Source organism: Anguilla rostrata, chromosome 3 (genome assembly GCF_018555375.3).
Source record: "Anguilla rostrata isolate EN2019 chromosome 3, ASM1855537v3, whole genome shotgun sequence".
Taxonomy (NCBI): Eukaryota; Metazoa; Chordata; class Actinopteri; order Anguilliformes; family Anguillidae; genus Anguilla; species Anguilla rostrata.
The window spans coordinates 67,054,225-67,075,210 of NC_057935.1; the positions used below are offsets into that span (position 1 = coordinate 67,054,225).

The 20,986-nt window shown below is 47.2% G+C and overlaps 1 protein-coding gene across 3 annotated transcripts in view; it reads left to right on the plus strand.

Annotated features, from left to right (window-relative positions):
* Window positions 1-20,758, plus strand: part of LOC135251718 (receptor-type tyrosine-protein phosphatase-like N) — a 42,683-nt gene extending 21,925 nt beyond the window's left edge. Inside the window, exons 13-23 of one of the 3 annotated variants that reach the window (XM_064329417.1) lie at window positions 11,115-11,324; window positions 11,695-11,931; window positions 12,607-12,754; window positions 13,590-13,663; window positions 14,033-14,110; window positions 14,384-14,503; window positions 14,957-15,123; window positions 16,640-16,693; window positions 16,882-16,946; window positions 17,346-17,431; window positions 18,076-20,758. In XM_064329417.1, coding sequence (XP_064185487.1) covers window positions 11,115-11,324; window positions 11,695-11,931; window positions 12,607-12,754; window positions 13,590-13,663; window positions 14,033-14,110; window positions 14,384-14,503; window positions 14,957-15,123; window positions 16,640-16,693; window positions 16,882-16,946; window positions 17,346-17,431; window positions 18,076-18,147 — 1,311 coding nt within the window. In that variant the 3' untranslated portion in view covers window positions 18,148-20,758. Of the gene's footprint in view, window positions 1-11,114; window positions 11,325-11,694; window positions 11,932-12,606; window positions 12,755-13,589; window positions 13,664-14,032; window positions 14,111-14,383; window positions 14,504-14,585; window positions 14,619-14,956; window positions 15,124-16,639; window positions 16,694-16,881; window positions 16,947-17,345; window positions 17,432-18,075 lie in introns of those variants that run through there. The other 2 variants (XM_064329418.1, XM_064329419.1) reach the window with 2 other exon arrangements.
* Window positions 20,759-20,986: the final 228 nt, after the last annotated feature.

The following is a 20,986-nucleotide window of genomic DNA, read 5'->3' on the forward strand; positions in this document are numbered from 1 at the left end:
CATGTGTGTGTGTGTGTGTGTGTGCACGTGTGTGTGTGTGTGCATGCATGTGTGTGTGTGTGTGTGTGCACGTGTGTGTGTGTGTGCATGCATGTGTGTGCATGTGTGTGTGTGTGTGTGTGTGAATACATGACAAAATATTAAGTAAACAAAATCAGCTCTTTTACTTTTAACCCAAGCAGAGTTCATGTGGTGTGACTCATTTAAAAAAAAAAACGTATTGTGAAACAATGACAATTTTACTGTGAGATTGCGTTTCAGAAGCCTGTTAAAGTTTTTTTATCGGTTTGCTGTGTTCTCTGGAGCAGACCTCGTGGCGTAAATATTGTGAGTGCTTTTTGCTGTGATATTTTTACTTGGTCTGACGCAATTTCAACATTTAAACCAAAGACCATTTTTGAGCCACTCAAAAAAAATCCATATTCTCCATCATTTATAAGAGACTCAGTTACTAACAATCAGTAAAGATACAACTGTAAATCAGAGATGAATTTCTCTGGGTCCAGTAGACTTTCTTTCTGCTTCAGTTTTGTTTGTATCATCCTGAACTGGGATACAATGAACAATTTATTATTATTATTATTATTATTATTATTATTGTCACCAATAAGTAATAGTTGGTTTATGTAAGAGGCCTGCCTCTCTTTCATCTGTGTTCCTCTCCTGTTCCTCGTTTTCTTTCTCTCATTTTTCCGTGGACGGCCTATCCAGAACATCACCCCCCCCCCCCCCCCCCCCCACCCCCACCCGCCCCATCACCATCAGCAACATGTGGAGCTGTCGCCACGGCAACGCCTTTTGATGAGACAAGTGGCGGCGGTGGGTGAATGGGGTAGCGGCTTAGAGCGAGAGCGGGGCCTCCATACAAGCCGAGGAAGCGCGGCCGAGAGACGCACATTTTTCTTCCTCTTTCTCCTCTTCTGGCTTTCACAGCTGCTTCTCTGCTTCATTCGCCTTTCTCTCATTTTTCTTTTACAACGCCTTTTCATTTTTTTTTTTTTTTTGTCGGACCTCGAGCCTTTTCCCTTGAGCTCCCTCTTCTTCATTCTCGCTTATCCCCTTTTTCTTCTTCTTCTTTTTTTAATTCCACCTCCGTATCTAAAACACCTTTTATGTGGGACTTTCCAATGTGCAATTCCGAGAGAGAGCGCTTTTTTGTGTGTGTTAGCATTCGATAATGCATTAAAGAAGACGCCTGAGAAAATCCCTCCTTTTTCGCTTTTGTTGTTTTGGTTCGTTTTGCCTTTTCTCCCAGTCTGGGGACCGGGCAGTGCTTGCACCGGGCGACGGTTACACAGATTTCGCGAGATGTGTTCGGGTGAGTTTAATTCCATTGCTCCGCAACCGTTTGAGAGATCAAATTTCAATTCTCCGAGTAGATTACTCGTTTCATTTCAAAAAGTTCTGTGTTTAAACGAAGTTTGTCGGTTTTTCTTTTGGTGCAATCAATTTTTGTGCCTGGAATGTTTAGTTTTAATTATGCATCGCTCCCCGTCGCGTGTTCCAGTTCGTAGGAGTAGCCTACCTGTCTGTATAAGCGGCCAGTTTAGGCCTACTTGACAATCAGTTCAGACAATATTGAAAACAGATTTGCTGCAGTTTGACGTGTCCCCCACTTCAGCATCTACGACCAGAGGTTATGGTGCCGGTATACGTTTAAATCGTAACATCCACGCGTTATTAGGCTTTATTTTGAACGTATACCGTAACAGCTGTAGCAGACGCCCTTATTGAGGGCGACCCGCAATAGCCTACTTAGCATTAAGTTTAATTGTTCGGTAGGCTAAATAACTGAAAACACGCCGTGTTTGTAAATGATATTTAAGAAATGATTCAGTTGGTTTGATAAGCAACATATGATGTAGTATTTCTCTTTGTTTCTTTGTGTATGTATATTTTGAAAAACAAGAAATAAAAATTAATAAAATTGACACCCTCACCTTACAAAACGATCCTAAAGCAAGTTCATTCATTTTAAGATGAGGCCTATTTATAAACGGGATTATCAGTATCCTTTGGGAATTTTTTTGAGGGCTAGCTTCAAATTGGATAGAGCTGAACAGTTCATTTGCCAACCTTATTTGACATTTAAAGTATTTTGGGCTGAACGACAAAAATTAAGAAATCACTTCAGAAATAACAGTATTTTTCGAATGTGCACCAAGTGTATACTGATTTTTAAGAACGACAGTCTGGTAACAGTCTGGTTTAGGCTTGCTGAATAAATGCTATTTTTACTGACAGTAATTCTACTTAGCATTGGTTATATAACACAAATGCATTGATAGGTTAGCTGTAAGTACAAAGTTTCTGAGAAACAAAAACTACATGTCTACAAATCTGGTCCTGATTTTTAATTCCCGGTTGCATATTCTCTGAGGTCTCGCCATTGGCTTTAAGGCTCGCTCATCTCAAGCAGGAGTAATGAGAGGATGCGAATGTGCAGTTTTGAGAGGATATTGCAACCTAACATGCTGTCTTTTTTGCTTCTGCTCTGTAAGGCATGATTGAGTTACAAAATATATCTGTATTTAGCTAAATATTATTGTTATTATTATTGTTATTATAATAATAATAATAATAATAGTAGTAGTAGTAGTAGTAATAGTAAGCCAGTAATAAGAAAAAAGTTGTATATATTTAATACAAATGTCTATGAAATATATACAAATAATATGTTCTGATTTTATGTTCTTTTGTTATTGTCAATAGCACAAACAGTGCTATTGACAATAAACTGTACTGTTTATTTGTTATTTTAAAAATTTTTGCAATTAAACTGCTACATTGATCCTGTTATAAGATGAAAATTCATGACCCACATATATGGCATTGTAACAATTTACTTACATATATTTTCAGAATAACAGCAGTTTAAAAAAGCATATACATTATGTTTACATATTTTCAAACGTGATTGCGCTTGGAAGTATTTATTGTCAATCAGGTCTATTTTTGGCTCGCAATCTAATCGGCTACTAATACCATTACTCACTGCTGCGGCTAATAATGTGATAAAGATTCTAATAACTTCCTCAGTCCTTGTTTTGCCCCGGTGAGGCCTTGTTGTGCATCATCTGATTTGCCCCGGCGTCTGCCGCCGCCGCCGCCGCGCGTCCTGTCCTGTGCGTCGTCGCCGCGTAGGATTAGTTACCCCGAAGTGGGCACGGCGGAAATCTGTCATAAAAGCATCTCAAACTCCAGAGGCGTCCATTTTGTTTGGTGGGGCTTTTCCCTCCCGTGCAGTGCAGTGCAGTGAGAGGCTTTTTCAGATGAGAGGTATTCTTCTTCTTCTTCTTCTTCTTCTTCTTCTTCTTCTTCTCTCATCTCTCCCCGCCGCATCTGCCTCCTGAAGCACGACCAGGGCCAGCCAGGAGGGTGCTGCTGGAGAAATAGTTTTATATTTATCGCACAAAATTTACATTTTTTCCTCCTCGGAAGAGCAGCGAGCCGTTTTCCCCAAATAATTGCCAAGAGATGGCAAAGAAAACCTCTTTTATTTTGTATTTATTCATAACTGACATTTTGATATATATATATATATGTATATATTTATATGCACACACACAAACTCATGAGTGTCAATGACTGTCAGTTAATCATCAGAATGCGTAGGGACTCTTGGATTAGTAGAATTACAGATGCTTATCTGTAACGGTTGATCCTGGAAAGCAGTTCTCTGAGTGCAGTGTTTCCTGTTTACCCGTCTTAATTATCCTCATCCTCAAAGACGAAGACCAAGTTACCGTACAATTTAGAAAAAAACTGCGTTGGAAGATGCTGTGAATTATTGATTGTTTTTGGCATTTATAAATAATCATTTGAATAAACTCCCCTGCTGAATAGACTCACCGAGTAATTCACATGGATGTTTATTATTTTGACAGTTTGCATGAGGATTAATGAGCACCTGGGAAAGTCTGCAGGTGTATTCAGATTGTTAATTGATTGAATAAACTTATGCCCCTGTTGAATACCTAAGTAAATCCCCCCTGAGTATGTTTGAGTTGCAGTTAAATGACAGCTACTGTGCTGGAAAACATCAGGGTAATCTGGGCTTCTTGCCATTCTTGGATTTAGAAAAGATATAGTCAAAGTAAATATATGAAATTATGAATATGATTTAAACTTGGACAATTAATTTGAGCCTATTTTGGAAGTTCCATTTTCCATATAATCTATGTGTTCTGCAGGGATGACAGGCTGCTTTCTTTAATGTCTTCCGTCTGTACGGACTTCTCTTGCCGAAAGTTTCATAAAGCACCCGATCGTTCCCTTTCCCTCTCAATAGTCTTTTTTTAAATTAGAAAGGTGATTCTTGTCATTATGCTGATAATAACCGATGATATTTTTAAAAATCAATTTCCGTTAGAGTCAGAGTTTATTGGGAGCTTGTCCTGAAAGATAACATGTGGCCCAAAGTTAATTATCGCAGGTGTGTAGCCGCCTAAATCCGAAGTCTTCAACCCTCCACTCCCACTCTCTCCGGGGGGTCTAAATGGGATAGGGGGACTGTAAGTGTCTGCAAATCCTGTTGCTGGGTCATCTTTTCTCCCCCCCTCGCAAAACACACGCATACACACACACACATACACGTATGCGCGTACACGCACACACATATACATGTATGTGCATGCACACACACACACACACACACACAGGCACACAGAAGCATGCAATGCACACCCGAACAGCATCTCATTCATTCGTCACCCTTAACGTAAAACTAAACATAGCGAGCCTTAAAAAAATATTACGCTATATTAGCATTGAGTAAAACAGAGTGAAGCTGGACAGGTCTTATGTGAGTAGACTGGTAGTTGGGTGTTAGTGATGGGTGTCTCCCTTCCTGTGGTACCCCAGAGAGCTTATCACGGACACACAGAGTGACAGACAGGTTATTCAGAGCTCTCCTTCAGAGGTGATCCAGCCTATCAGGGCTCCTGTCCTGTTTTCATTGTGAGGAACATTGCGGATGTGCGGATTACTGCGTTTTGTGTGTGTGTGTGTTTGGGTGTGTGTATGTGCTCAGGCGTGCACTGAAGGTTGAGTTGTCACTGTGTTCACTGCTGTCCTCCCCCCCCCATACCTCCCCCCCTCCCCCCTCAGACGGTGATGTCAGGTGAGGCGGTTGCTGTGGTTACGGAGGTCAGAGCAGTCTGGACATTGGCGATGATGTAATGCGTTTGTCATCCATACTCTTGCGGTCTTCATCTCCATCGCACATTTCAGTAATTCTCGCATATTTCGCGTCGGTTTGCGCGCTCCCTCCCGCCCCAGTTTTATTAGACCAGAAAACGCACGCATTCAGAACGCATCTTTCCCAAACACGATTTGTCATTTTTTTCCACACGTCTTCTGCTCTCCTTTCCGTCTCCCGCGGACGATTTAAAAATCGCGGACGCGTCGAACCGACGAGGCCCCGTTTGTTTAAAGTTTACCGCGAGCTTATCGCGACGCCGGGGGCGACGCTCCTTCGGAGATAAGAGATCGCCGCGGAGACCGGCGGCTGTAATTACAGAACGCCGTTCGTTTCCTCGACGACCTCTGACGAGCCGCAGGTGCGTTAGCGTTTTAAAAACGATCAGACGCGAGACCCCGCGCCTGTACCCGTGTGCTTTTCGGGCGCGTGCTCTCCTGTGCATTTCAGAGGGACTCGTAAAGCTGGTGGATGGCTGGGGAGGGCTGTCGCTGTGCTGTGACAGACAGGAGAGGGTGTTTGCTCCCCTCAGTGTGGAGGGTGCAGGATGTAGAGAGAACGCTCTGCGGAGGGCAAATAAGATGACTGTGACTTTCCCTTCTGTTCTACCCCATATCCCCCCCATACACCACCCCCCCCTTTTGTGATGCAGATAGTAATTCCCTTTGTCATCTGACTGTCTTTGCTCCGCAAACACCCCGCAAATCACACACACAACGCACACACACACACACACACACACACACACACGCACGCATGTACGCACGTGTTCATGCACACATTCAGTTTTCCCGGGAAAGATTGTCGGTTACTTTTACCGAACGTTTTCTTGTGCGTGATGAGAAACGGAGAGAGTGTGGGACAGGGCCACAGGCCTGTCTCAGGGACCCTGTTCTTGGAGGTATGCGGGGGTCAGCACTCTTGTCCCGAGTCCGCTGGACGGCCGGCATTGTTTTGCTGGGAAACCCCGGATCTGTGGGTGTAACCAGTGGGTGGGCGGATAGGGGTGGACCCCCGAATCTGTGGGTGATTGAAAGGGTCAGCAAAGGTCAAGGGGTGATATTGGGGGGTGCTATAGAGGTCCTGGGACCCTGCGTATCTGTCTTTCTCCCTCTGTCTCTCCCTCTCTCTCTCTCTCTCTCTCTGTCTTTCTCTGTTTCTCACCCTCCCCCTCTCTCTCTCTCTCTGTCTGCCGCTCTCTCTTTCTCTGTCTCTCGCCCTCCCCCTCTCTCTCTCTCTGTCTGCCTCTCTCTCTTTCTTTCTCTCTCTCTCTTTCTCTGTCTCTCACCCTCCTCCTCTTTCTCTGTCTGTCCCTCTCTCTCTTTCTTTCTCTCTTTCTCTTTCTCTGTCTCTCACCCTCCTCCTCTCTCTCTTTCTCTGTCTGTCCCTCTCTCTCTTTCTTTCTCTCTTTCTCTTTCTCTGTCTCTCACCCTACTCCTCTCGCTTTCTCTGTCTGTCCCTCTCTCTCTCTCTCTCTCTCTCTCTCTTCCTCCCTGTCCCTCTCTGTCTCTGTGGAGTAGAGTGCTTTTCTCTCCGCGCTTTTCCGTAGTGGATGGTGTAAAAGTGAGGAGTGTTCGCGGTTGCTGCGGTAACGAGCAGCGCCCCTTCCCCTCCCTCTAATCACTGCACTTTTACAGAGATAGCGGAACACGGGGATTTGGCGCGATATGGGGTCACGAAATAGCACACATTTCCCCTCGGCTGTGGTCTGTGCTGGGAGGAGGAACAGCGTGGTGCCCTGAAAAACAAATGCTTCGTTTGAGAGGAGTAAAAATTTTACTTCAGTTTTTTTTACACCTGTATTTTATTTTATTGATTTTTTTTTTTTTTTAGGTTTTTTGCTATTGAAAATTTTCAGGGTCATTCAGATGAACCTGTCAGTTTTCAGTCGAGAAAACCTAAAGAATATAGGTGTAACAAATTGAAGTCAAAATTGTAGGTTTATCCAATAAAGCATTTTTTTTGTTGTTCAGTATACCATTTTGTTACTCTTCCCAGCATCCTTCACTTCGTATCAGGGGCTGCCCAGCATACACAAAATGTTCTCGCAATGTTACTGGAATGTTCTGTCAATGTTTTAACATTGCTGCTGCGTGACAGCAACGTTGTGAGAACGCTTTGTGTTAGCAGGGTGTTTGCTGGCTCGATCTGTATCTCTGGAGCAGGGTATGAGATGAACACCATCCGTCAGCCAAATGCTGGTAAAATTTTAGTTGTGGCTGGGAATATTTTTCTACTCCGTCAGCCACTTTGTCTGATAACCAACCAGGTTCTGTTATATTGTAAAATGTTGAAAATGGCGGGTGATTTTTAGAATCCACACGGCACTCTGGCCAGTGGGTGAAAAGGTTAATTTTATGCCTTGGTATGGAGAATGAGGCCAGCTGCCTGTGTGTGTGCATTATAAGGATCTCATGTGTGCATTATGAAGGTCTCATGTGTGCATTATAAGGACCTCATGTGTGTGTTGTAAGGACCTCATGTGTGTGTTATAAGGACCTCATGTGTGCATTATAAGGACCTCATGTGTGCATTATAAGGACCTCATGTGTGCATTATAAGGACCTCATGTGTGCATTATAAGGACCTCATGTGTGCATTATAAGGACCTCATGTGTGTGTTATAAGGACCTCATGTGTGCATTATAAGGACCTCATGTGCATTATAAGGACCTCATGTGTGTGTTATAAGGACCTTATGTTTCCTGGTAATACTCGGAGTTGCAGATGTATATAAATATGCATTGAATATATGATATAGCTATAATACATAATTAAAAAATACATTTTATAGCTACTGACGGAACTGAATGCACGTACACACATATTTCTGCATGGCTTACCTTGTCATGGCATGACTGTACAGAATACCCAATTTGGCTCGAGTAGCAAATTACAGGTGAAATCTTGCTAGCTAGCAAACTTTTCTTATCCCCTGGACAACGGCAGAACAGCTTGCCAAAAAGTTAGCTGCTACCACTATTTACAGTTATTTTAATAACGCTGCCCTTTAGGCAAATAAACCCATTTAAGTGTAATAAAACGAATTAGCTATGAACTACAATTTCTGGATTCTGGCTGACTGTTTTGTCATAGCTAGACAACTAGCTAATTAAATTGCTGAAGAGACAGGAGACTTTTGACTTTTAGTTTATTTGACATATTTGAAATGGTGGAAACGTGGAGAAACTGTCGAGGATAATACGACAAAGACCGGGACTTATTTCCATCGTAGTCCTCGATGTTCTTTTAGCCCTCACTAGATGACGAAAGGCATCATAGTTTTGAGCAACAAAGAAACATAAAACAACATCATATCACATCATGAAATGCAATAGATTTTTCAGAATTGCTCATTTCATTATAAAATATAAAATGACAAGATCCATATTTTAATGGTTTAATATACTGTGAAAATGAAAAGGATACAACTACAACTCACACATACACTACACTACAGGGATACACTATATGGATGTGGATTTAACTGCAAATTAAAAAACATCAATATCAATGCTATCTGTTTATTTTTTTGTCTGTGGCTAATGAGTGTGTACTATTAAATGGAGTGTTTTTGTTTTAGTGTCATAAGCTGGATTATTTGCATGTAAAACTTTATATTGTGTGTCATTAGCTGAGATACATATTCAGCATGTATAAATCTTTATATCTCGGTGCCTGTCACTTGCTTATAAGCATATTAATAACAATAGCTTTTTTTGCAAATGAACTAATATTAGTTATCGCCAGGCAACCTGTGTTGTATTGTAATGTGCAATTGTGAGGAGAAACATTGAAATGCAATTTAATTGTGTTCCTGGGCTTTGATGATTGACGCGGTCTCCGTGGTTTATGTAACCGTCTGAGTGGGTGTGTCTGTGTGTATATGTGGCCACACCCTTTTCACTTCCTTCCACCTCCTGTCTTCCTAGCTCCTCATTACCTCATCCTTACGCCCCCTCCCGAGCCCCCTCCTGCTCCTGCTCCCCTGCCCTGCTCGCCCCCTCACCCCTTCACCCCGGTCCTCCTGTCTGTCACCCCGCTCAGTCTGTCCCCGGGTGTCTTTGTCCCGCTGTCTGCATTCGGCCCATTTTTCCTCTCTCTCTCTCTCTTTCTCCCTCTCTCCCTCTCATTCTCTCTCTCTCTCTCTCTCTCTCTCTGTGACGCTGTCCTCCCAGTGTAAGAGGCTGTCAGTCTCCCCTCCGTGGCCCCACTACTGGGGCAGCAGGTGAAGCATCCCTCTCACGCATTCCAGGGGCCAGTGAGGGGGGGTTGGGTTGGGGGGGTTGGTGGGGGGGGGGGCAGGAGAGGGACAGAGAAATAAGAGAGGAGAGGACCGAGGGAGAAGGAGAGATAAGAATAGATGAGAGTTTGAGAAGGAAGAGAGGAGGGACGGGGAGTCGGTCTGTGACCTATCATGGCCGACTCCAGGGTGTCTGTGCTCCCGTCGGCTTCCCCTCCAGTAAGACCCGCCGTCCTGCTTCTCTTCCAGGGTCGCGACTAAAACTGTCAGCCGCAAACGTCCCGCGTGCTGTATCCACGGCACGACGGGTCGCCACCCGTTTTTGTCGTCTCGTTTCATCTGGAAGAGTTCGCTCACGCACACGGTTATATTTCTCTTCCTCTACCGTGCGTGCGGTCCAGAACTCGACAGCACCAGCTTATCACCGTATGGAGACACCGTGTATGAATGGCACTGAGAGAATAAAGACACAGGCTACAGGAGCAAACAGGGGAAAGTGCTAGTTCTCTCTCGCTCTCTCTCTCTTTCTCTCTCTCTCTGTCTGTCTGAAAGAGGTTGCAGTGCCTCTCTTCTCCTTCTGATGGACGGGGATTACATGGAGCATTTTGCTGTTGCCATGGCAGCGTCAGGGCCCATTCTCCGAGCCCCTGCTGAGGCTCCCAGTTGCCATGACAACATCAACAGGCTGGGGTTGAGGGCTGGTGTGGGGGTACATCGCATCATTACCCCCTTCCCTTTCTCTCTTTCTCTCTCTCTCTCTCTCCCTCCCTCTCTCTCTCTCTCTCACTCCTTCTGTATCACTCTCTATCTCTCTCATTTTCTCTCTGCCAATGCGTGCGCTCAGACACAAAGCTGAGTGACAGGGTGTCCTCCTCATTAACTCAGCTTGGGGGGGGGGGTTCTCTTTAATCGTTTACATGCCAGTAATGAAGCAAAGCGAGTTGTGGGGGGGGGAGTGACTTCCACTAATTATTTGTGGTTGATGAGTGTGGCGCGTGTCGGGCTGTGTGTGTGTGTTCGTGTGTGTGTGTGTGTGCGCGCGCGTGTGTGTGTGTGTGGCGTATGTGTATGTGTTGCCCGGGTAATTAGTAGCTGATGATGGCGCCGACGGCTGGCTTTTTTACACAAACAGAGGGAGACACAAAAGCGGGCGAGGGGGGCACGGGCAGGGCACCTTCTGGGCACACGCCTAGTGGGACCACACAGCGCACCCCCTTCAGCCCGGGCAACGGAGGGGGGGGGGGGGGTGGGGGGAGGCTCTTCATCGCCATTCAGTTTCTGCAAAGACAATGGCGGGAGGCTGACCTTTGACCCCTGCACAGGTCATAGGTCACAGGTCACAACTCCTCCACAAAAAACGAGCTCTGCTTCAGTAAGCTAGGCCCCTGCCCAGGGCTTTCTCTCACTTTTGTTCACTTGGGTCTTTTTGTGACATTAGAACCCCGGTGTGCTCTCCCTCTGTTTTGATTGGCTGAGAGCGATGCTGTCTCCCCCCTAGTCCCCAGCTCAGTCTTCCCTCTAGCTCTGTGTTCTGTGAACTACTGGAGGGACGAGAGGAGTCCCTTACCTTTTATCGTTTAACAGCGGCGGTGGCCTCGCCGGGCCGATAAAATCAATTTGGGAAACGTCCCGCTTCGCTTTCTCCCGTCTCGTTCTCTTTCGCCTGCACAGAGGAGCGACGGGCGAGGGTTGCCCCAGGCGACGCGGGTTCGGGACGGCTCCCGCTGGGTGTTCCTCACCCTGGTGGGCGTGGCGTGCGTGGGCGGGATCCTGGTGGCGGCGCTGACCATCGCCTGCCTCCGACACCACGCCCGTCAGCTGGCCTCGGGCAAGCTGGGCCTGGGCCCCGAGGGGGGAAGCGACACGCACTATGACTACCAGGTACGGCAACACCACTGGGACAAAATGCACGCTGGTAGCGAGAAGGCGACAGGTGTACATGTATGTGGGGGGAATAGTTAGAGCGGGGGGGTCTCAAACCCCAGTCCTGGAGGGGTGAAGTCGCTGCTGTGATTTTTTTTGTGAATTCCTATAAATCAGCAGCAAATTTAGGCCTTGGAAACAAGGTGTGCGGACCCTTTAGACAATCGGAGACTTAAAATAAGCACTTGAGTGCAAAAACTAAAACCAGTAGACACAGCAGCCTTCTGGGATGTGACTTTGTGATGCCTGGTCTTGAGGGGTGTGCATTTTGTTACTTAGCAATATCTCCATACGAATTCAAGGACTGAATCAGCTCTGTTCTTCTCAGGAATTGTGTCGTCAGCACATGGCGGCCAAGTTCGGTCGACAGGAGGCGGGAGGCGGGGCAGGGGGAGGCGGAGGGGGCGGGGGCGGGGGGGGCACGGACACCTCCAGGGTGAGCAGCGTGTCGTCCCAGTTCAGCGACGCCCCGCAGCCCAGCCCCAGCTCGCACAGCAGCACCCCCTCCTGGTGTGAGGAGCCGGCGCAGTCCAACATGGACATCTCCACCGGTCACATGATCCTGGTCAGTGAGAGACTCGCGTCATCGCCTCGGCCGCCAAACTGACATTTTGAAAGTAAACGTCTAAATTCTCAGAAAGCGCAATGGAGATTTATTTATAATATCATTTTGTGAACATTTAAAATGAACAGTGCAGTATAAGGACGGCTGAATGGTTTAGAAACTGACCTTGTAGCTAAAATGTTGCAGGTTCGATTCTCACTGCTGTTGTACTCTGGAACAAGGTACTTAATTTGCACTGCTTCAGTATATATCAAGCTGTATAAATGGATGCTATTGTATAAACTGCCAAAGCTGTGTAAATTTCTGTGGATAGGGACGTCTGCCTGTAACGTAAAATTCATGTAATAAACACTAAAGAACATACAGGATGTACAATCTCCATGCCGAAAGTTAGATGAATACTGTGACAAGCAAACAAAAGCTGGTACTCACACTCTACAATAAAATGCTGAAGCTTTATTACTTTCTGACGTTACTGAATTCTGCAATATGCAGAATATGAGATTATGCATTTAAGAATAATAATAATGATAAGAATTCATTGCAAAGTGTGGGTGCTGACTTTAGCTTGTCACAGTATTAATCTTTTAGCCACAGGAGTGAGTTTGAGCCGAGCGGTTGTGAGTTTTTTGGGGCGTACCTCTTGAAGTTGGTGCCTGTGCCCCGCATACCCAGGCCTACATGGAGGACCACCTGAAGAACAAGGACCGCCTCCTCAGGGAGTGGGAGGCCCTGTGCTCCTACCAGGCGGAGCCCAGCGCCGTGTCCGTGGCCCAGAGCGAGACCAACATCAAGAAGAACCGCAACCCCGACTTCGTACCCTGTGAGTACCCGCCCCTCACCCCCACCCCCCCTTCATCCCTACTGCTACCTCTCCCTTTCCCTCCTGCTCTACCTCTCCCTTTCCCTCCTACTCCTACCTCGCCTTTTCCCTCCTGCTCCACCTCTCCCTTTCGCTCCTGCTCCACCTCTCCCTTTCGCTCCTGCTCCACCTCTCCCTTTCCCTCCTCCTCCACCTCTCCCTTTCCCTCCTGCTCTACCTCTCCCTTTCCCTCCTACTCCTACCTCGCCTTTTCCCTCCTGCTCCACCTCTCCCTTTCCCTCCTGCTCCACCTCTCCCTTTCACTCCTGCTCCACCTCTCCCTTTCCCTCCTGCTCCACCTCTCCCTTTCCCTCCTGCTCCACCTCTCCTTTCCCTCCGCTCCACCTCTCCCTTTCCCCCTGCTCCACCTCTCCCTTTCCCTCCTGCTCCACCTCTCTTTCCCTCCTGCTCCACCTCTCCTTTTCCCTCTCTCACCTCTCCCTTTCCCCCTGCTCCGCCTCTCCTTGTCTCTGTTCCCCTTCCTTTCCCTCCTGCTCACTCTCCTTTCCCTCCTGCTCCACCTCTCTCTTTCCCTCCTGCTCCACCTCTCCTTTTCCCTCCTGCTCCACATTTCCCTTTCCCTCCTGCTCCACCTCTCCCTTTCCCGCCTGCTCCACCACTCCCTTTCCCTCCTGCTCCACCTCTCCTTTTCGCTCCTGCTCCACCTCTCCCCGACATCTTTCCGCTTCGCCGTCTTCTCACGGTTGTTCGCTAGCCGTCCGTTCTTCCGTTGTTTGCTAGTTTCTCCACGCGCTCTCCGTTGTTCGTTGTTCACGCGCGCTGTGCTCTGTTGCAGACGACCACTCGCGAGTGAAGCTGAAGGCGGAGGTCAACCCCTCCCGCGCGGACTACATAAACGCCAGCACCATCGTAAGCACCGCCCCGCGTTCCTCTCCCCTGGCTGGCCGCCGCACGGGCTAGCCGCCGCACAGACCGCACTGGTCCCCCCTTCGGTCCTTCTCATTGGTCCCAGTAACTCAGTCTCACCGACAGTAACGTACCCTTCCTCCTCCCCCTGTCCTCTGAACCGGCGAAACGTTCACGGGACGAGAAGGAACTCTTTCTGGAGAAGAGAGAGTAGCGTAACAGTATTGGGGTGAGGCAGGCCGATGGAATGCCATCTGCGGCCCCTGAAGGGGGGTGGGTGGGGGTGGGTGGGGTTTGGGGGGTGGGGGGGGGTTGGTGAGAGTCCCCGGGCTGTGCTGTGACCGCTGACTTGTGTCGTTTCCGTGGCCACAGATTGAGCACGATCCTCGAATGCCCGCCTACATCGCCACCCAGGGACCCCTCTCACACACCATCGCCGACTTCTGGCAGGTTGGTCGCGTTACACCATCTGTGTTTGTGTGTGTGTGTGTTAATGTGTGTGTGTGTGTCTGAGCGTGTGTGTATCTTTAAGCAAAATGCACATTGCTGCACATGTGTTCTTGGTGTGCGTGACAGCGTATAGTGATGCCCTAGGGTGGGTGTGTGTGTGTGCTTGCTTGAGTAGCTGTCTGTGCCCTGTGGATGGTATACGCACGGCAGTATGTTTTGCACCATAGCCGGTGCGACAGGGCACGTTACCCAGCCGGTCGTGCTGCGTTGCAGATGGTGTGGGAGAACGGCTGCACGGTAATCGTGATGATGACGGCGCTGGTGGAGGACGGGGAGAAGCAGTGCGACCGCTATTGGCCGGATGAGGGCTCCTCCCTCTACCACATCTACGAGGTACAGCCCCCCCCCCACTCTCCACTGTGCGTGAGCATGCACCGCTTCCCTGTGGCGACTAACCGCGTGTTTTCATTCCCAGGTGAACCTGGTCTTCTAACCAAGCATGGTTATTCTCAGGTGAACCTGGTTTAACCATGCTTGGTCATTCCCAGGTGAACCTGGTCTTCTAACCAAGCGTGGTCATTCTCAGGTGAACCTGGTCTTCTAACCAAGCATGGTTATTCTCAGGTGAACCTGGTTTAACCATGCTTGGTCATTCCCAGGTGAACCTGGTCTTCTAACCAAGCATGGTTATTCCCAGGTGAACCTGGTTTAACCATGCTTGGTCATTCCCAGGTGAACCTGGTCTTCTAACCAAGCGTGGTCATTCTCAGGTGAACCTGGTCTTCTAACCAAGCATAGTCATTCTCAGGTGAACCTGGTCTTCTAACCAAGCATGGTCATTCTCAGGTGAACCTGGTCTCCGAGCACATCTGGTGTAATGACTTTCTGGTGCGGAGCTTCTACCTGAAGAACGTACAGACGCAGGAGACGCGCACGCTGACGCAGTTCCACTTCCTGAGCTGGCCTGCCCAGGGAATCCCCACCTCCACTCGCCCCCTGCTGGACTTCCGCAGGTACTGACGCACACGCTTACCCACAGGGTGTACCGTATGTTACGTGCATTATATTGTGAATATTATTTGCAAATGAACAAAATAATAATCGCATTACGCACACACAAACACACACACACACAGACAGACACACACTGTCACACATACACACACACACAGACACACACATACTCACACACGCACACACGCTCAAACACACACAATATCATACACTAATTAATTGTAACAATAATGGAATTCTGGTCACTGTGCCAACTATTTTATTTCCCATCACCCAGCCCAACAGGGTCGCCCTCACACCAGTCTGTCTGTCACGCCTCGTTCCACTCAAACGCTCACCCTGAGCCCTGGGGCCCGTGTGAGGCTCCTCCTCCTGCTGTCCTTAAAGGCCCTGTGTGTGGAGGGCCCTCCTCCTCCTCTCCTCTCTCCCCCGTTCCTCTCGTTTCTCTCGTTTCCTCCACCTTTCCTTCGCATCCAGTGACTGGGCCCTGGTTGAGGCTCCTCCTCCTGCTGTCCTTAAAGGCCCTGTGTGTGGAGGGCCCTCCTCCTCCTCTCCTCTCTCCCCCATTCCTCTCGTTTCTCTCGTTTTCTCCACCTTTCCTTCGCATCCAGTGACTGGGCCCTGGTTGAGGCTCCTCCTCCTGCTGTCCTTAAAGGCCCTGTGTGTGGAGGGCCCTCCTCCTCCTCTCCTCTCTCCCCTGTTCCTCTCGTTTATCTCATTTCTCTTGTTTCCTCCACCTTTCCTTCGCCTCGGGCTGCGGTCCTCCTCCTTCCCACCTCCACCCCCCTCTCCATGCTCCTCCCTCTCTTCCTCCCTCCCTCCCTCCCTCCGCGATGGGGGTCAGCGGGGCCCGTGAGTTAATCCACATCTGTCAGTGTCATTTTTGTGATTTGCAGCTAGTAGTCTGGGTCCAGTTGCATAGTCACAAAAATGATCATTGGCAGGTGTGACTGCAGCAAGAGCGACGCTGACTGGACGGTCCATCGCCTCTCTCCTTCCTCCTCCCTCTACTTCTCCTCCTCTTCCTCCTCCCCCTCATCTTCCTCTTCCTGCTCCTCTTCCTCCAGGGCGTCCGCTGCAGGGCCAGCTCCTGCTCTCGGGGGCCGCTCCTCCTGCAGAGGCTACTCTGTCTGTCAATTGGCTCATCTTCCTGTCTTACTTAAACTTGCACCAATCAGGGCCTCGGTCGCAGCTCCTGTCCCGCCTCCCCCTTTTCGAGCCTGATCCCTTTGTACCGTCTAGTATCCTCTGTTCTTTGACTGTGAGGGAGTGTAATGTGGGTTCAGATTAAAATTTAAATATTCATTATGCGCAGATAAATCAAGTTTGATGTTGCCTTCATGTTTCAACGTCGTATTTTCCGACAGGGCCATTACTGTGGCTGATCCTCTCTCCGTTTCTCTCTCTCTCCCTCTCTTTCTCTCCCTCCCTCCCTCCCTGTCTCACTTTCTTATCCTTCTCCTTCACCATTTGCTCTTTCAATTGCTTTTTTCTCTCTCATCGGTCTCTGCGCAGGAAGGTAAACAAGTGCTACAGAGGCCGGTCCTGCCCAATAATCGTGCACTGCAGGTAAAACTGCCGACTGCAATACCAACAGTGGCCACTAGGTAGAAAACACATCTCAGGAAACAGTAGAATCAAAGTAGCATTTTGTTATTTGTGTTCATATTCAGTAGCATTAGCAATAAGTACATTCCTGTAAGTTATGCTTTGTGCTGGTTGTCTTGCCGTTTCTGAGTATTCTCCGTTTCATGCAGCGATGGAACAGGCAGAACGGGCACCTATATCCTGATTGACATGGTCCTGAACCGCATGGCCAAAGGTGAGTCTAAAAACCTTCCTGTTCACTTCCTTCTCAAATGTACATATTTCTGAAATTACATGGCAGAAGAAATTCCTTTAGAAATATTCAATGTTGTAATATCTGAGCTGGCTTGTGTGGACACATCTGTGTGTATACACAGTAAAATGTTCATTGTTAAATCAGCTCTTACAGAGTACACGTAGACCCTTTTGGACCAATATGTGTGAAGCACAGTGGTTTGAGAATATCTCTAGCATTCCGCCTATTTCAGGTTCAATTTCTGAGCGAAGCAATGCTTTAGTAGGGTACAAAATCCAAATGCCTTTACTGCTGTATTAATGGATAATATGTAAGCAAATGTGTACCTTGCTGTGGACAACTGCATCTTCTGCATATCAGTCACTAAAATGAATAAAGGTTGCGTTTCAGGAGTGAAGGAAATCGACATCGCTGCAACCCTCGAACATATCCGTGACCAGAGACCAGGCATGGTGCGCACCAAGGTACGACCATTTTGCCTCAGTTCATATTAATAATTCACAATTAATTCATATGTCGGGAGTAAAGCAGCGAGTCCTTCCTTAGCCCTTTTTTAGGTGTGAGATCACAAATCTGAGATTAGAATTTTTTTTCGAATGAACAGTACATTCCAATGTGGATGCGACAGTCACTGCTTATATTTGAAAACAACTAGAAGTTCTAGAACACTGATTTAGAATTATGAAAAAAAAAAAAACCTGCTGTGTTCAATGGGATAATGTGTATTTGAGCAATAGCAGGGTGAGAATGTGTCAGTGTGCGTGCGTGTACGATGTGTGTGTACGATGCACGCGTGTGGGCATGTACAATGCGTGCATGTAGGCATGCACGATGCATGTGTGTATGATGCGTGCGTGTAGGCGCGTACGATGTGTGTGTGTATGATACATGTGGGCGTGTATGATGTATGTGTGTATAATACGTGTGTGTGGCGTGTACGATGCGTGTGTGTATGATGCGTGCATGTAGGCGTGTACGATGTGTGTGTGTATGATACGTGTGGGCGTGTATGATGTACGTGTGTATAATACGTGTGTGTGGCGTGTACGATGCAAGCGTGTGTGTGTGTGCCGCTACATTTCCCCTCGGCTTCTCTCTCCGTTCGCAGGACCAGTTTGAGTTTGCCCTGACGGCCGTGGCGGAGGAGGTCAACGCCATCCTGAAAGCGCTGCCCCAATAAGCTCCGCCCACTCCGTGCCGACCCCCTGCCCTCCCTCACGCCCCCCATCCTCCCCCCCCCGCCGTCTTCTTCTCCTGCGCCTCCTGACACTCGTAGTCACACGGAAAATGTTATCTGGAAACATCCCTGCATGGCCTTCATTCTGACTTCAACAAAAAAAGAATATACAGTACGAGTTGTTTAAACGAGCTGTGTGTTTCTCCCCTTGTGTTACTGTCCCTTTTTTTTCTTCGGAAGACACGGCGAATATCCGGGTGAGCGCGATGGTAACGACAGAGCCGCCCCCACCCCCCCCCCCCCCACCGGAACGCAAATCCGTTTCCGAGCCCCTCGCGAGATCAGAGCGGAATGGCGGGAGAGGGCACAGCTCTGTGAGAAACCCACTAAGGTCACAGACGCCATTTTAATGTCATTAGCCTTGGCTTTTACGGTTTTACGGTCAGGTGATCAGGTGCGGTCGCTGCATTTTAAAGTGTGGGGAACATCAGGCAGAGATGCATTTCCTGTACGTGATAAGAGACCGATAAAACCTGTCTGGAAATTCACCCAACTTCTGTGCCTTCCTCGCTGGTTGTTATGACGCTCTGCACTTTCTCTCAGTAACATAATAATAATAATAATTATAATAATAATAGCTCTTTTTACGACAGTTCCACTGCAGAAATGCAGAAGGACGCTTGTCTTGCGTTCTCCTGGCTGCGTGCTCCCAATTCCTCTGTGATCTTGTGAACGGATTCCCCCCCCACTTTGAAACACTCAGACGATTACCTGTCTCAAACATTACACTGCTGAAAGCACAGAGGCCTAAATGGATGTGAAAATCGCTAATCTAAACCTACTATGCGCTAACTGTATCCAGAACTACCTACCAACTGTCATCTCCGATTCTGTGGAGTGCCTTTAGCTTCTTCAGCAGTTCTCTGGATTGAGTGATTCCACACTTTTTAAAAATCATTTCTAAGGTTCTAAAGTACACTCTCAAAAAAGAAAGGGTAACACCGGAAATTTTCATTTTTTCAGTATCGTCACCGTATCCCATGAAAACGCGAAAACCGAAAATGTTTCTGTCCAACTCTTCGGTACTTTTTGACAATGGCACTTTTTTCGTACCTCACTTAGCGTTCAGCTCGGAAAGCCTCTCATTTCAGTTGTGCACAGAAGTAATTGAGTACTGCTCAGAATGACGTATTTTCATTTTTAGAAAATGCGACCTATTATCACAAAACAACATGGCCAGTATACTTTTTTTTAAAACCAGATTTACATCTAAATGGAGCAAATTGTTAATTTGAGTGGGGAGCGTTTTTAGAATTTCAGTGCCGCGCCTAACTACTTTCCACATATTGGAAAAAAAAGTTGTTTTCGCTTTTTAAAAAGTTGTTGTCAGTAAAAAGTACAAAGGCCAGGTTCTATGTAGTAGTGAATTATACTGACCAGAGCAACGATATGTCTCTGACTTGGTTTAATACTTTTTTGGACAACATTGGAGTTCTGTGACTTCTGGTATTATCAGCATTGGCTAGACTGACAATAATTGTTTGTAGAAAATATTAATTGGTCTTTTCATAGTATCACGTTGACAATACTGAAAAAGTTTAAATTACCTGTGTTATCCTTTAAACACATCTGTTTTGAGAGTGTAGTGCCCAACAAATTATGATTGAGCTTACTGTTAAAAAAATTTGCTTTTTAGACACCACTCACAAAACTGGATAGATCTCTTGCAGCATTACACCAAGAAAATTCTGTTTTCACAACTCAACAGGTGGTCAATATAAGGTCAATTTAATACATAAAAGCTGGTATTTTGTGTTAAATCCGTTCTTTAGTCTTTGTGGCAGTTATCTCACTACTGTCAGTGTTTTCTTTCTGAATTTGCTCAGAAGACACATGCTAGTTTTGTGAGGTAAATCTCACGCAAAACTAGCGTAAGTTCACCTATGCCATGATAGGGACCACTGAACATGTGTGAGGAGTTGGTCTGCTTTAAATATCCCCCTCCCCTACCCCTGCCCCCCCCACCCCCACACTATTTGATTTTCCCGTCAGCACGTTCACAAACTGTCTGTTTCTGCCTGTCGACCTGTCACGGTATTTTCAAAACGACAAAAACGTCAGAATCCGTTTCTATCTTTTTTTTTTTTTCTTTTTCTTCTCACTGTTGCATATGCACAAAGAGGGGGAACCTTCTCTGTCAGGTCTTTTTGGATGTGCTCAGAATGCAACGAGTGTTACCGAAACGATCGAGCCGTTACAACTGCCTGTCGGAGATCCCTTTATAGGTGGTGTGTGTGTGTGTGTGTGCGTGTTTGGGGTGGGGGTGTGTGTGGGGGGGGGGGGAGGCGAGTCGTGACTGCTGGGGCTCCTCTGATTCCCTACGTCATTTTTCCACATTTATACCCGGCTCCTGTACCACCCTGCAGCTGCTCTCTCCCTCTTTCCCTCCCTCCCTCCCTCTCTCTCTCACTCTCTCTCTCTGCCCATAAACACAGGAGCAGGTTCAACCTCTGTCGCCATCAATGATCGTTGTAAATGATTGATCTCGTATTGCTGTGTTCCTGTAGCAAACAAGTAGAAAACAAAATAAATAAACAAAAAAAAAAAGACAAAACATGAATGTTATATAGGGGAAAAAAAATCTATTTATTTTGTAACTTTGTGATGAATACATTTTGTCTGTGAAGTGATGCAACTGCACAGTGGGCTTGTGTGTTTTCTTTATCGTCGTTTCTTTTTTCCAATCCTTATTTCCTGACCCTCCCTGGGAACTATGGGAACCCACAAAAAAACCGCCAACCGCAGAGGAGTGTGTAACATTTAGACGAGGTCCCGCGGTTGA